Genomic DNA, 12,662 nt, shown 5'->3' on the forward strand with positions numbered 1-12,662 from the left:
TATTCATGGTTAAATATATTTGTTTTATTTTTTTTGTCTTTAAAAGACTTTAAATAATATTTTTTTTGTTCAAAGTTTTTTTTATTATTTAAAATACTATGTAAAATGCTTTAAGAACAAAAAATATATTTAAGTTTAATTATTATTATTATTATTAATTGAAAAAGAGACACTTTGAGCCTCTATGTTTATTTAAAAGAAAAAATATATTTCAACATTATTTAGAAATAAGAAATATGTATATTAACAATTAGTTACCTTTATTAATATATATATATATATATATATATATATATATTATTAAAAATATAATTATCAATAATTATTAATAATAACAATTATTTCATTTAATATACACATTTTATTGAATAATTTTATTTTTAAATTCCTTCTTAAATTTTAAAATTTTATTTTTACTTATATTAACTTCTCACTATTTTTATATTATTTTTTTATTCTGGCTTTTTTTATTAACTGTATTTAATTTATTTATTTTTATTATTTAAAAAATTTAGAGAGACAGCGTCTCTTCTCCTAGTAGATTATTATTAAAAACACGAGGGATGTTATTAATTGTTAAATTTAGTTCCAAGAAAAAATAGCTGGAAAAAAATGAAAAATTAAACTAGGAAGGAACGTGAATACGTGAAAGAATTGGAAGCTAGTGATTGATTCGAGAAGGAGATTATTATTGAGAGAGAGAGAGAGATAAAGCGGGGGTGTGAAAGAGACGGAGAAGGTCTCTCTGAAGCCGTAGTTGAGAGTTGAGACTGAGATCGATCATCTGTCTTACTTAGATTTCGCAGCAGAGAGAGAGAATGGGAGAAGTAGCGCGTGGTGGTTGTTGCCCTCCGATGGATCTGTTCCGTTCGGAGCCGATGCAACTGGTTCAGCTCATCATCCCCATTGAATCCGCTCACCGCACTGTCTCCTACCTCGGCGACCTTGGCCTCCTTCAGTTCAAAGATGTCAGTACTCTTCTCTTCAATTTTCCGCTCCGATAAACACTTACTCACGTCTCTGATCTCTCCTCTTTCGAATTTTTTCCTTTCTACTTCGTAATTAGGTTTTTGCCTTCTCTTTATTGATCGCTCTCTCTCTTCGCACAATTTTTCTGAAAAGTGATTGCGATTTGTTTTTTTGCTCAGGAGGAGTGGAAGTGAACTGTCGTACTTAGTTTACCTATTTTCGACTAGATGATTAAACTGATTTTGATCGTTTTCACGATAATTGATTAGTTAATTGAGCTTTTATCGCAGTGCTAATTAAATCGCTGTTCAATGAACGGTGAAAGTAGTGTTTGATAACAGAATTTTGACATTAGAATGCTAAGCAGCGGGGACTATGTTATTGATCATAAGTTTGGTTTGTATCAGTATTTAATCAAGTTAAAAAGGACTATGTGGAACAGATTGGGGGATAATGATAGGATTAACAATGAATTAAGCAAGCATGTTGCCTAGTTTTTAGAAATTGAACCATGATGATGTGCTGCTTTGAGAGGTCTTTCTAATCACAATGTTTATGTTGTTTCCAGCTCAATGCAGATAAGAGTCCTTTTCAGCGGACCTATGCAGCTCAGGTGATATTGTTTTCTGCTATGATATGTCATTTCTTTGTTTCGGGAACCTGGACAGGCTCTTAATTGTTTCGAATGATGGTTATTGCTGGTCTTGTTTATATTGCATGCAATTTAGCTGTTGCACAAAACCTTTTGGAAGTGAATTAGTAATCAGCTAACGGACCCAAGCCAACCATTTATGCGAAATGTTGACTTTCTCTTTGTGTGCTGTTGTTTTTGGGCATAATTTTGTTATTTGAAATGACATTCATTATGTCTTTACATTACACACCTTGTATCATATATCATTTTAATTACAGTGTCAAAAATTCTCCATAGGATCAATAGCCAAGTTAGCAGAGAAGGATGGGTGGGTGGGTGGGGGGAGTGGAGAGTTCTTGCATAGTGGGTCATTTTTAGAGTTCTCCTTTGGAGTTGTTATTTCTTGCACATTACTTATCTTTGGAATTTAGCTTTTGGTACATACATTGATAGTATGTTTGGAGTATAAGCACGTGGGTCTTTTTAAGGAGGTTTCCCCCACAGATTTATTGATGGATTGGACAGCTCTTCTCCATTGATGTTTTCTTTTTCTCTCTCTGTTTTAGCGATTTTGCTCTTACATCAAGGGGGATTTGTTGTCCTCCAAACTCATTGTATTTTCTTCTTTGTTTCAATATATATATATATATTTTTTTTATCATAAACAAAAGTATTGATATTATGTTTTTAAATTTGTTTGGGGATTTATATTGGTCCTTGTGAAGATTAGAAGATCTGGAGAGATGGCTCGTAGATTGCGTTTTTTCAAGGAGCAAATGTTGAAAGCTGGTGTTTCACCAAAATATTCCACAACACCAGTTGATGTGAACATTGATGACCTTGAGGTATGTGAGCATGCTTGTGGACAAAGTTGGTATCCACTTTCTATTTTATTTTATAAGTTGACATCTGGTATGTCTTGTAATAGGTTAAACTTACCGAAATTGAGTCAGAGTTAACTGAGATGAATGCAAATGGTGAAAAGTTGCAACGGTCATACAACGAGCTTGTGGAGTATAAGCTTGTTCTGCAGAAGGTACAGTGCCTATAAGGATTACTATGCCCTTTCATGATGTATAATTATGAAAATAACTAGAAAAGGGTAAATTAATGACTTTTCCTTAATTGTATTGGAAAAATGAAAAGAGAAAATATTTATGTGTTAAGATGTCCCACATTGGCTAGGAATATGGCCAAAATACTCTTATAAAAATTGTGCAATCCTCCCCCCTTGAGCTAGCTTTTGGGGTTGACTTTGGCTCAGTCCATTTCTTGTATAGTATTAGAGCCTATCCAGTCTTAATGTTGGGCCACCTGCAGACTTTCAGCCATACTAACTTATTCTTCATATGTCCAGTTTTGGGTGTGAGGGGTGTGTGTTAAGAATAAGATATCCCAAATTGGTTAGGAATATGGTTAAAATACTCCTTACAAGACTTAGGTATAAGCTGTTTTTGTGGAACTTAATTAAAATCAAATATGTGCAATCCTAAGTCAAACTCAATTTATTTTCATATGCTTGCGTTGGGGGCTTTTTGACTTATATTATTCCACTCCCCTGTTCAATGGATGCATTAAGGATAAATTTAGCATAAGTAATTGTTGCATGGTTTTTAAGGAAAGAAAAATGAGGAAATGATAGAATTAACAGTTTTATTGAACAACTGAGAATATGAGAAAGAATTTTCCTCCATGGGCCCCCCTTTCACAAAGGGTGCCCTTTTTCGCACACATTATTTCTCCTAATGGATCCCTTCATCCTTATTTCTCCCTACCAATCTAATTGATATCCTCTCTAACAGCCTAACTACCATTCCCTATCCTCCTATCCTAACATGTGGTGGTCTGAAAATAGGCTGTGCTTGATATAACACAAAAATGTGCCAAGACATGAATTTCTACAAGTTAAAGAGAGATACAGACTAAGATTTGTAAAATGCTTATAGTATAATGCAATTTAGCTAAATCAGTAAATGAGAGGTATATCAGTTTTTATCTATGCTGTATTCTTGTTATTTTGTAGGATTGAAATTTTAGATGTATAAATCTAAAGATGTTACTGCTCAATGACTAAATAGTTATTGTCGTTTTTCAGGCTGGTGAGTTTTTCCACTCAGCTCAAAGCCGAGCCTTAGAGCAGCAGAGAGAACAGGAATCATGCCATCTGAGTGGTGAATCTATAGAAACACCTTTATTACAGGACCAAGTAAACTTCTTACCTGCTCATAGCTAATATTCTTTTATATTGTTGACAATAACCTTTTAATGAATTGGTCCCTGCTGTTTGTTTTGTTGTGAAGGAATTGTCTGTTGATTCATCAAAGCAAGTTAAGTTGGGCTTTTTAGCAGGTCTTGTTCCCAGGGAAAAGTCCATGGTATTTGAGAGAATTTTGTTTCGTGCTACTAGAGGAAATGTATTTTTGAGGCAGGCTACTGTTGAGGATCCCGTCACAGACCCTGTGTCTGGAGAAAAGGTGAATGCCCCCTCCCCCAATCTACAGAGAATGTATGAAATAAAATAATGATTTATACTGTTGCAGGCAGCGGGTGATTGTTAATGTTCTTATATTGTTGCTTTCATTATAGCTGATAGTCTTGGGCTGATGCATGTTAGTCTGGATGCATTCATTTTGTCTTTTTAGTGTTTGTACGCGTAATGGGTGCTATTGTGCATCATTACATAAACCCTATTAGATAAAAGGGAGTTTGTTGGTCTAACTACTTAGGTTTGTTGGCTATTGATTCTTGTCAATGTTATATTATTGTCCACCCACATATCACAGCTTGCCATGCCAACCAAAAAAGATGTATTGACAGATTTGTCTCATTAATAGTGATTTTTCATTTGAAACGTGAATAAGAGATCAAGCTCTTTAATTGTATTGTATCTTGGGTTTTCTAACTTTATTTGACTGTTATGGTAATACTTAATATTGTACCTGTGTGTTGGCCTTGGTGGGATTAGCAAATTAAAAAAATGGAGGTGATTATTGAGTGATAAGCTCTGTAGTCTTCTATTTTTATAACAAGACTGGTTTACCTGCTTTGTATTATGCTTCTAATATTGGTCTCTGCTGTACATATAAATCCATGGTTGCTAGTGAACATATAATAAATGAGATTCTTCATTTTTGGTTGAAATAAATTTCTGCTTGTTGACATATATTTTTCGGTTTTATATTCTATCCTATGATGATTTATGGATGTTCACCTGCAGACTGAGAAAAATGTTTTTGTGGTCTTCTATGCTGGTGAAAAAGCAAAAGCCAAGATTCTGAAAATATGTGAAGCCTTTGGTGCTAATCGTTACCCTTTTGCTGAGGAACTTGGAAAGCAAGCTCAAATGATTACAGAGGTTTGTGTATTTGTTCTTAATTTTCCCAAGGAAAATCTTCTGTTCTTTTTCCCACACACCCCAAGTTTTTTGCTGCCATACTGCTTTAATGCAATACATGTGAATTGATTGCCAGAAACAATTGGATAGTAAATTCCTAGGTGAAGTATGGACAAGCCTGTCTTTACATTTTAATTGCAGGTGTGGGAGATATGGTGTAGTAGTACCAGTATTGACCTTGAGATAAGAGTTAGGCGGTCTTCCCTTGCTCAAATTACTTGAAAATGAAGTGTACCACCCTCAATAAAAATGTACCCTTGTAGCAGTGAACACTAACCTTTATTGTGGCCATAGAGTGGACAGGAGAGGATTGGCTCAATTTCTAAGTTTTTCTTAGATGTCTCCTGTAACCATAAGACATTGAGTGAGTGCATGCACAATAGCCAAAAGGTAATTAAGAAATATTTCCTCAAATATGTCTTCCTTAACCATACTCGCTTACTGTGAGTACTAAGTACGTGCTATTTGAAAGCACAGATTAGTCAGTGCTGTTTATGATTGATTGATGGTGTAACTTAGATATTCTTCCTTTGTAGTTGGATCACTCTTTGTGCTCTTAAATGATTTTCTTAATGGTGAAACATATTATTGAATAATAAAATTAATCGTTATAGTTGCTAGTGGATAGCATAATCTTTCCTTTTCATGTGAAACAACAGCATTTATCTAGCTAAGTTATTTTTTATGTATGTTTTATTTAGAAGAACCTTCATCTTTATATGTTTGTGTGAAGTTACAATTTTTTGGATTTATCTCTGATTCTCTAAACAGTTTTAAAAAAATCATCCACAGGTTTCTGGAAGACTTTTAGAATTGAAGACCACTTTAGATGCTGGACTACTGCATCGGAATAACTTGCTAAATACTATTGGGGCTCAATTTGAGCAATGGGATGTTTTGGTATGTCAAAAACAAAAACTAACAATGTTCTGTATTATGCATGTGATGAACATGAATTTATATGCCTGATTGCCTAATTTATCATGCTTTTGATTTGATTAATTATAAATTTCCATTCTCAAGTATACAATTTACTTGTAGATTGATATATTTTTCTATTGGTCTTAATGTTTAATTTTTCTTGACAATATTCTTTAAATTCATGAAGGTGAGGAAGGAGAAATCTATTCATCATACCCTGAACATGCTGAGCCTTGATGTGACAAAAAAATGTCTTGTGGCTGAGGGGTGGAGTCCTGTTTTTGCAACTAAGCAGGTATTTATTGTTATTCTGATCCTTTATTTTATAATGAGTTTTCATTTTGCCTAACCAGAGTTAATACCTTGGGAGGGTTTTGTAAAATTGATTTAATGGAACGTGTTACCTCGAATTTTCAGATCCAGGAAGCATTACAGCGGGCAGCATTGGACTCTAATTCTCAAGTCAATGCCATTTTCCAAGTTTTGCAAACTAGGGAGTTGCCACCTACCTATTTCCGCACAAACAAATTTACTTCTTCTTTTCAAGGAATTATTGACTCATATGGGTGAGCATCATACTGTTTTCCTTTTCCTCATTTTATTCCTTTATTTGTAGTTGTGTGTGTGGAAAGATGAGGTTTAGTTATTGATATTATGTGCAGAATAAGTGCAACATTCATCTTGTTTGCATGATCATGTGTTTGCAATAAGTTTGCACTGTAAGTTTAATGTGCAATATACCATTAGAATTCGGATGTACCAAAATAATGTTGTTTATGTCATATAACTAGATCAATCATTTGTTGTTCTCCCTACAAGAAGTGGAACCTTACACTAGCTCTACCAATGTTGGCTCACTTCAAGTTATTTTTTGTTTTGCCGATATATATTAGTATACCGTCTCCAATTTGTGGTTCATGAGACTTGGTTTATAGTCCTCAGAAAAATTTACCTTATAAAGGAACTTGTTTAAATTGAAATATTGATGGATATTTCATGTCTTGAATATAACTATCAATTTTACATTACATTTAGACAGCGTTGAAGGTGTATTTTGGCTCCACTTGGTATTTGTCCAGCTTTATATAGCAATAAATTACTCGGTTGAGTTGAATGTTTCAGAGGCAAACTGAAATAATTAGATTAGCAGCCACAAGGTAAAACTTCAAATAGGGAGATCACATGGACAAGATTTGAAACCTGAATGGAAAAATGTATTGATTTATTATTAAGAAATGTGAATTCTAAAGTCCATATCATCTAAACAATTCAAATATAAAGGTTAAAATTCAATGATTTCTAACACATTGCAAGGTAAAACATCAAATAGAGACATCACATGGATAAGATTTGAAACCTGCATGGAAATTCATTGATTTATTATTTAGAAATGTGAATTCTAAAGTATCATCTAAACAATTCAATTATAAAGGTTAAAATTCAATGATTTCTAAACCATTAAGTGCCTTAGTATCTGAACATATTGATCAAAACTTATATTGGAATGTGAAAGAGAGAATGCTGCAGTTATATTCTTAATGCCTAACAATTTAAGAACTTGTTTCATTATTTGTTTTTTACTTTTATTTTTTATTTGAAATATATCAATCTTATACTTCAACTTTTATACTAACATTTCAGGGTTGCTAAGTATCAGGAGGCAAATCCTACTGTGTATACTGTAGTTACCTTTCCATTTCTTTTTGCTGTAATGTTTGGTGATTGGGGGCATGGAATATGTTTACTACTGGCGGCTCTATATTTCATAATCAGGGAGAAGAAACTTTCTAGTCAGGTAACCTTTTAGTTTGCCTTGAAAAAATCATCCTTTAAGAGTATGAAAGGGAGATATTAAGTAGATTTTCTTCACCTTAGTAGAAAGTGATTGTGTTTAACCAAGTGATTGGACACAAGTGGTTAATGTGCTGATTTTTTTCTTTTGCACTGCAAAAAGGATTTGTATTATTATGACATGTTTTTGCCACAAGGAGTGTCAAATCCAGTCTTTGTCAAACATCAATACATATAATACAAACCAAGCCCCTTAATTGTATCCAATTCCATAATGTAATTGCTACCCTGCATACTTGATACTGGACACATTAAACCTTTTATGTGTTACAGCCTATGCTAGTCATCAAGACACTTGAATGCACCTTACTCCCCTATAATTACGTAATAAGCTTAAGACAACTGGCCAAGTCAATACTACCTGAGATTAATGTGCTGAAGTTAAGGTTGAATCGTTTGGGTACTACCCAAGTGCAATCCTTGGCAGAAACAATTCTTGCTCAGGCTTTACTTACCTCTCGGCTAAATTTTGGATTAGTTAGGGTCTCTTTCCCCTGATGAACCAGAGAGTTAAAGACAAAAAAAAGTGTATGTTTTTTACTAGTCTTCTAACATGAAATCTGTGTGAAAAACAGAAGCTTGATGACATCACGGAGATGACTTTTGGAGGTCGTTATGTTATTTTGTTGATGGCAATATTCTCAATCTACACTGGCTTTATCTATAATGAGTTCTTTTCTGTCCCATTCGCAATCTTTGCTCCCTCTGCGTATGATTGTCGTGACCTTTCTTGCAGGTAAATTAAACCCCTTGATTGGTAACATTTATTATCGTGCTTTATGCTTTTAAAAATTTAGTCACCATCTTTTCTGTTTTTTTTTTGTATACTTTCTTTTCATGCAGGGATGCTACAACAGTGGGCCTGATAAAAGTGCGTGACACTTATCCTTTCGGAGTGGATCCTGTATGGCATGGCACACGAAGTGAACTACCATTCCTAAACTCATTGAAAATGAAAATGTCAATTCTTCTTGGAGTTGCTCAAATGAACCTTGGAATTGTGATGAGCTATTTCAATGCCATATTCTTTAGAAACAGCGTAAATGTGTGGTAAGTTAATCGGTAATATTTATGGTAAAATCTTACTCTCGAGGATAGAAAATAGAAATAGATGGGGGGGGGGGGGTAGTTTTGTGCAGTTATTTGCATCTGCAATCAACAATCAAATCACTGATTCTTTCTATCAGAATAAACTTACATACTAATTCAACATTAATGTACTTTTTTATTCAATGTTTCCCTCTCAGGTTCCAGTTCATTCCCCAGATGATATTTCTTAACAGTCTATTTGGCTATCTATCCCTTCTTATTATTGTCAAGTGGGCCACTGGTTCTCAAGCTGATTTGTACCATATTTTGATCTACATGTTCCTGAGCCCAACAGATGATTTGGGTGAGAACCAACTCTTTGCTGGTCAGAAAAATCTGCAGGTTGGTTAACTTCCAACACTCCCTTGGCATCTTTTTAAATTTTAATTATGTATTTCTATATGAATAATACTTATGTGCTCTGTTCTGTTTTTAACCAGCTTGTGCTTTTGCTTCTGGCTGTTATCTCTGTGCCCTGGATGCTATTGCCAAAACCTTTTATTTTGAAGAAGCAACATGAAGCTGTATGCTTACTTTTGTACTTTTTATGTTTTCTCTTTGTTTACATGGGACTTTTATCTCTGTTCTAGTTCTAATATTTATGCCAATTCAGAGGCACGGGGTTGAATCCTATGCACCACTTCAAAGTACAGATGAGAGCTTGCAAGTGGAGTCAAACCATGATTCACATGGTCATGAGGAATTTGAGTTCAGCGAAGTCTTTGTACATCAACTCATACATACCATAGAATTTGTACTTGGAGCAGTCTCTAATACAGCTTCTTACCTCCGTCTATGGGCCCTTAGGTATGTCTATAAGTCCCAAACGTTCTATTCTAATAGTAATGCTTGAGTCCCACTAGAAACAAGGTTGGAACCTCACATCATGCAGTTTATTACTTTTGTATATCTATTCGTCTATAGATATGTTTGATGCATGTATTGAATTGCTTTGCACATTTACTGATGTTTTCCTTTTCTGTACCCAGTCTTGCTCATTCAGAGTTATCAAGTGTATTCTATGAGAAGGTTCTGATGATGGCATGGGGGTATGTTAAATTTATAAATTTATGTTACATTTTCTTACTTGTGACTCGTGATGTTGATTGTGGAATGTAAGAGTGGCGAGCATTCGCACATTATAAACCAATGGAAATTATTCAGCATGACTGGGCTATTGCACATTATAAACCAATGGAAATTATTCAGCATGACTGGGCTACACAAGTGCAAACTTAGTAACTTACCGTCAAAATGCAGTTATTTGATTATGGAATTTTATGTTTTTAAAAGTGAAGGATTTGTGAAAATGGTATTCACTTGGCTTACTGAATCCTCTCTCTCATGAGCCTGTTTCTTGTTGCTCATTGTTCATTTTCTAGAATTCATGAGTTCTCCCCTCTTAAATTCAACAATAGTTTGTCTGGATAGTTGACATAGAGAATGACTGGTAATTGCCCTGCTTGATGTTACAGGTACAATAATGTTATTATCCTGATAGTGGGTCTCATTGTCTTCATTTTTGCTACCGTCGGAGTGTTACTTGTCATGGAAACTCTCAGTGCCTTTTTGCATGCGTTACGTCTTCACTGGGTGGAGTTTCAAAACAAGTTTTATGAGGGCGATGGGTACAAGTTCCACCCTTTCTCGTTCTCGTGGCTGGATGATGAGGAATGATATGCTCTAAAATCACATTAATAAGAACGAGGAGTTATATAGCTTTGGACCTGTATTGATTCTTTCATTTGATGTAACTAGTCAGTGATCGGTATATGTGGGCATTGTATGTGGTGGAATCCTGGGAGCTTTTTCATCAAACGTGGTGCCGTTTTGTTTATTTATCCATTGAGGAAATAAATATTCTCAATTAGGGGAGTAACTTTGTATGAGCTAGGCAACCGTGTCTGCGTGTAATAATTATAACTTCCAAGATAAACTTAATATTCATATCTTTATTTGTTTTAGTTTTAAAAAAAAAAATCCTTATTCTCCCACTTGGCATCATGAAGTATGTCAACAAAGTTTAGTTTTTGTTTTTTTCTTTTTTAAGGAAAAGGCTCATTATAAGGACCTGAATTTGAATTTTGTTATTAATGTGAGGATAATATTGGGAAGTAATTTGTAACTATTTTCATAAGTTTTCTTCTAATCCTGATACTTGATATGTCCTGCTGAGTTTTGGGACTTAACTAATCTAAACTGAAGTCACTTATTTGTTGACAAAAAAAATCACTTTCACGTTCGCATTAAGGATGCACAGGGTTTGGGGAGATTTTGAGTCTAAATTAATAAAAAATGGTTAGCTTGGGTCAGCATTTTTAATATTAGAACCCAACTTGACAATAATTAGGTTATCTTTCGGATTTGCTAAAGTACACTTTTTGATCCTATGTTTTAAAAGATTTAAATAGTTTTTTCTTCTATGTTTTATTTAGGTTTAATTTGATTTTATAATTTTTTGAGTTTAATTTAATTCTCTGATTTTTTTAAATTGATTCAATTTGATCCTTTTGTTTGAATTAAATTAGGAAATATATGTTTTGTGATGATTTAAAATTATTTAGAGACAGCTTTAAATAATCATAAATTATGATTTTTTAATACTATAACCTAATTTTGACGGTAAGATAAAATTGAATTTTAATTGAAAATTGAAGGATCAAATTTCCAAAAAAAATTATAAAATCAAATTAAATCTAAAAAATAAATTAAAGCACTAAAAATTAATTTAATCAAAATTTAATTTTGAAAGATATCTAAGATAGTCCAATAGGATAAGTGGATCATGATGGTCAAAACAACAAGTATGATTAGATTTATTATTAAATTATCAAATGGTTGAGATGAGTTACTGGTAATCTGCCCTACCAGTTATTTTTAATTGAATTTATTTTTAGAGCAAAAATTTAATTTATATGTTTATCCCTTTAAGGTCTTTGTTGTGTGTGGTGGTCCCCAAGCAGGCCGTCGGCATATGTGGTGGAGATGGAAGGAGGCTACGGAGGCAATTGGAGGTTGAAGAAATCACTGACACCCACATAGTTTGCCACTATCGAGGATGACCATTGTTGACTTCCTTGTTAATCGCTACGAAACAAAGGGCTGCATGGCGGTGTGAGGGGTCTCGACGTCGGATCCGTGGCGGCGCTACTGGCTAGTGTGCTGGTCTGGTTTTTCTTCGGTTGACTCCTCATGGATTCATCGGTTGATTTCCTTTCCTCTTCGATTCCACCGCACAACAGCTTCACAAGATTCGTGGCCTTTCGCTTGCATATCATTGTTGGGATAAGTGGAAACTATTATCATGTACGGAATGCTCTATAAAGATGGTTTGGAATTGTTATTTTTGCTTTGGTGAGAGGTAGAATCGGTGCAAGTGACAGGGTAGAAGGCCCAAACACTGTTAATCTTCTCAATAGAGACAATTAGACAAATCATGCGCCTTTCCGGTTGGAGACGAAAACTACATCGGCGTAGTCCATTTTAGGCTTCACGGCTACGAGCAATTAATTTACGGGTCACTTTAAGGGTGCAACAGTCAAAACACACTTAGTTTCAGCAAGGTTATAACTGACAATATCTAGTTTTTAAAAAATAAAAGTGACTGGTAAAAAATAAAAACATTAAAAAAATAATAACCCTGCATGTCAAATAACACTTAATTTTTTTACTAGTTTTTAGAGTGAATCAAAATTATCTTTTAAAAATAATGATTTTATTTTTTTATTTTGGAGCATGATTTTAAACCTATTATCATTATTCAAGACATAAAATTTATTTAATTAGATTTGACTATATAAAAAT

General features: G+C 33.9%; 1 protein-coding gene across 1 annotated transcript; it reads left to right on the forward strand.

The window, feature by feature from the left end:
- Nucleotides 1-615: 615 nt before the first annotated feature.
- Nucleotides 616-10,860, forward strand: LOC114373872 (V-type proton ATPase subunit a3-like). The gene is made up of 18 exons (XM_028331428.1): nucleotides 616-968; nucleotides 1,538-1,582; nucleotides 2,329-2,448; nucleotides 2,532-2,639; nucleotides 3,699-3,809; nucleotides 3,904-4,077; nucleotides 4,821-4,958; nucleotides 5,790-5,897; nucleotides 6,106-6,213; nucleotides 6,336-6,484; nucleotides 7,560-7,713; nucleotides 8,345-8,505; nucleotides 8,613-8,819; nucleotides 9,017-9,200; nucleotides 9,299-9,382; nucleotides 9,472-9,665; nucleotides 9,848-9,907; nucleotides 10,334-10,860. The coding sequence occupies exons 1-18, from the start codon at nucleotides 819-821 to the stop codon at nucleotides 10,533-10,535; spliced, it is 2,457 nt and encodes an 818-aa protein (XP_028187229.1). The 5' UTR covers nucleotides 616-818; the 3' UTR covers nucleotides 10,536-10,860.
- The last annotated feature ends 1,802 nt before the right edge of the window (nucleotides 10,861-12,662 follow it).

The sequence above is a fragment of the Glycine soja genome, chromosome 11 (genome assembly GCF_004193775.1).
Source record: "Glycine soja cultivar W05 chromosome 11, ASM419377v2, whole genome shotgun sequence".
Classification (NCBI taxonomy): Eukaryota; Viridiplantae; Streptophyta; class Magnoliopsida; order Fabales; family Fabaceae; genus Glycine; species Glycine soja.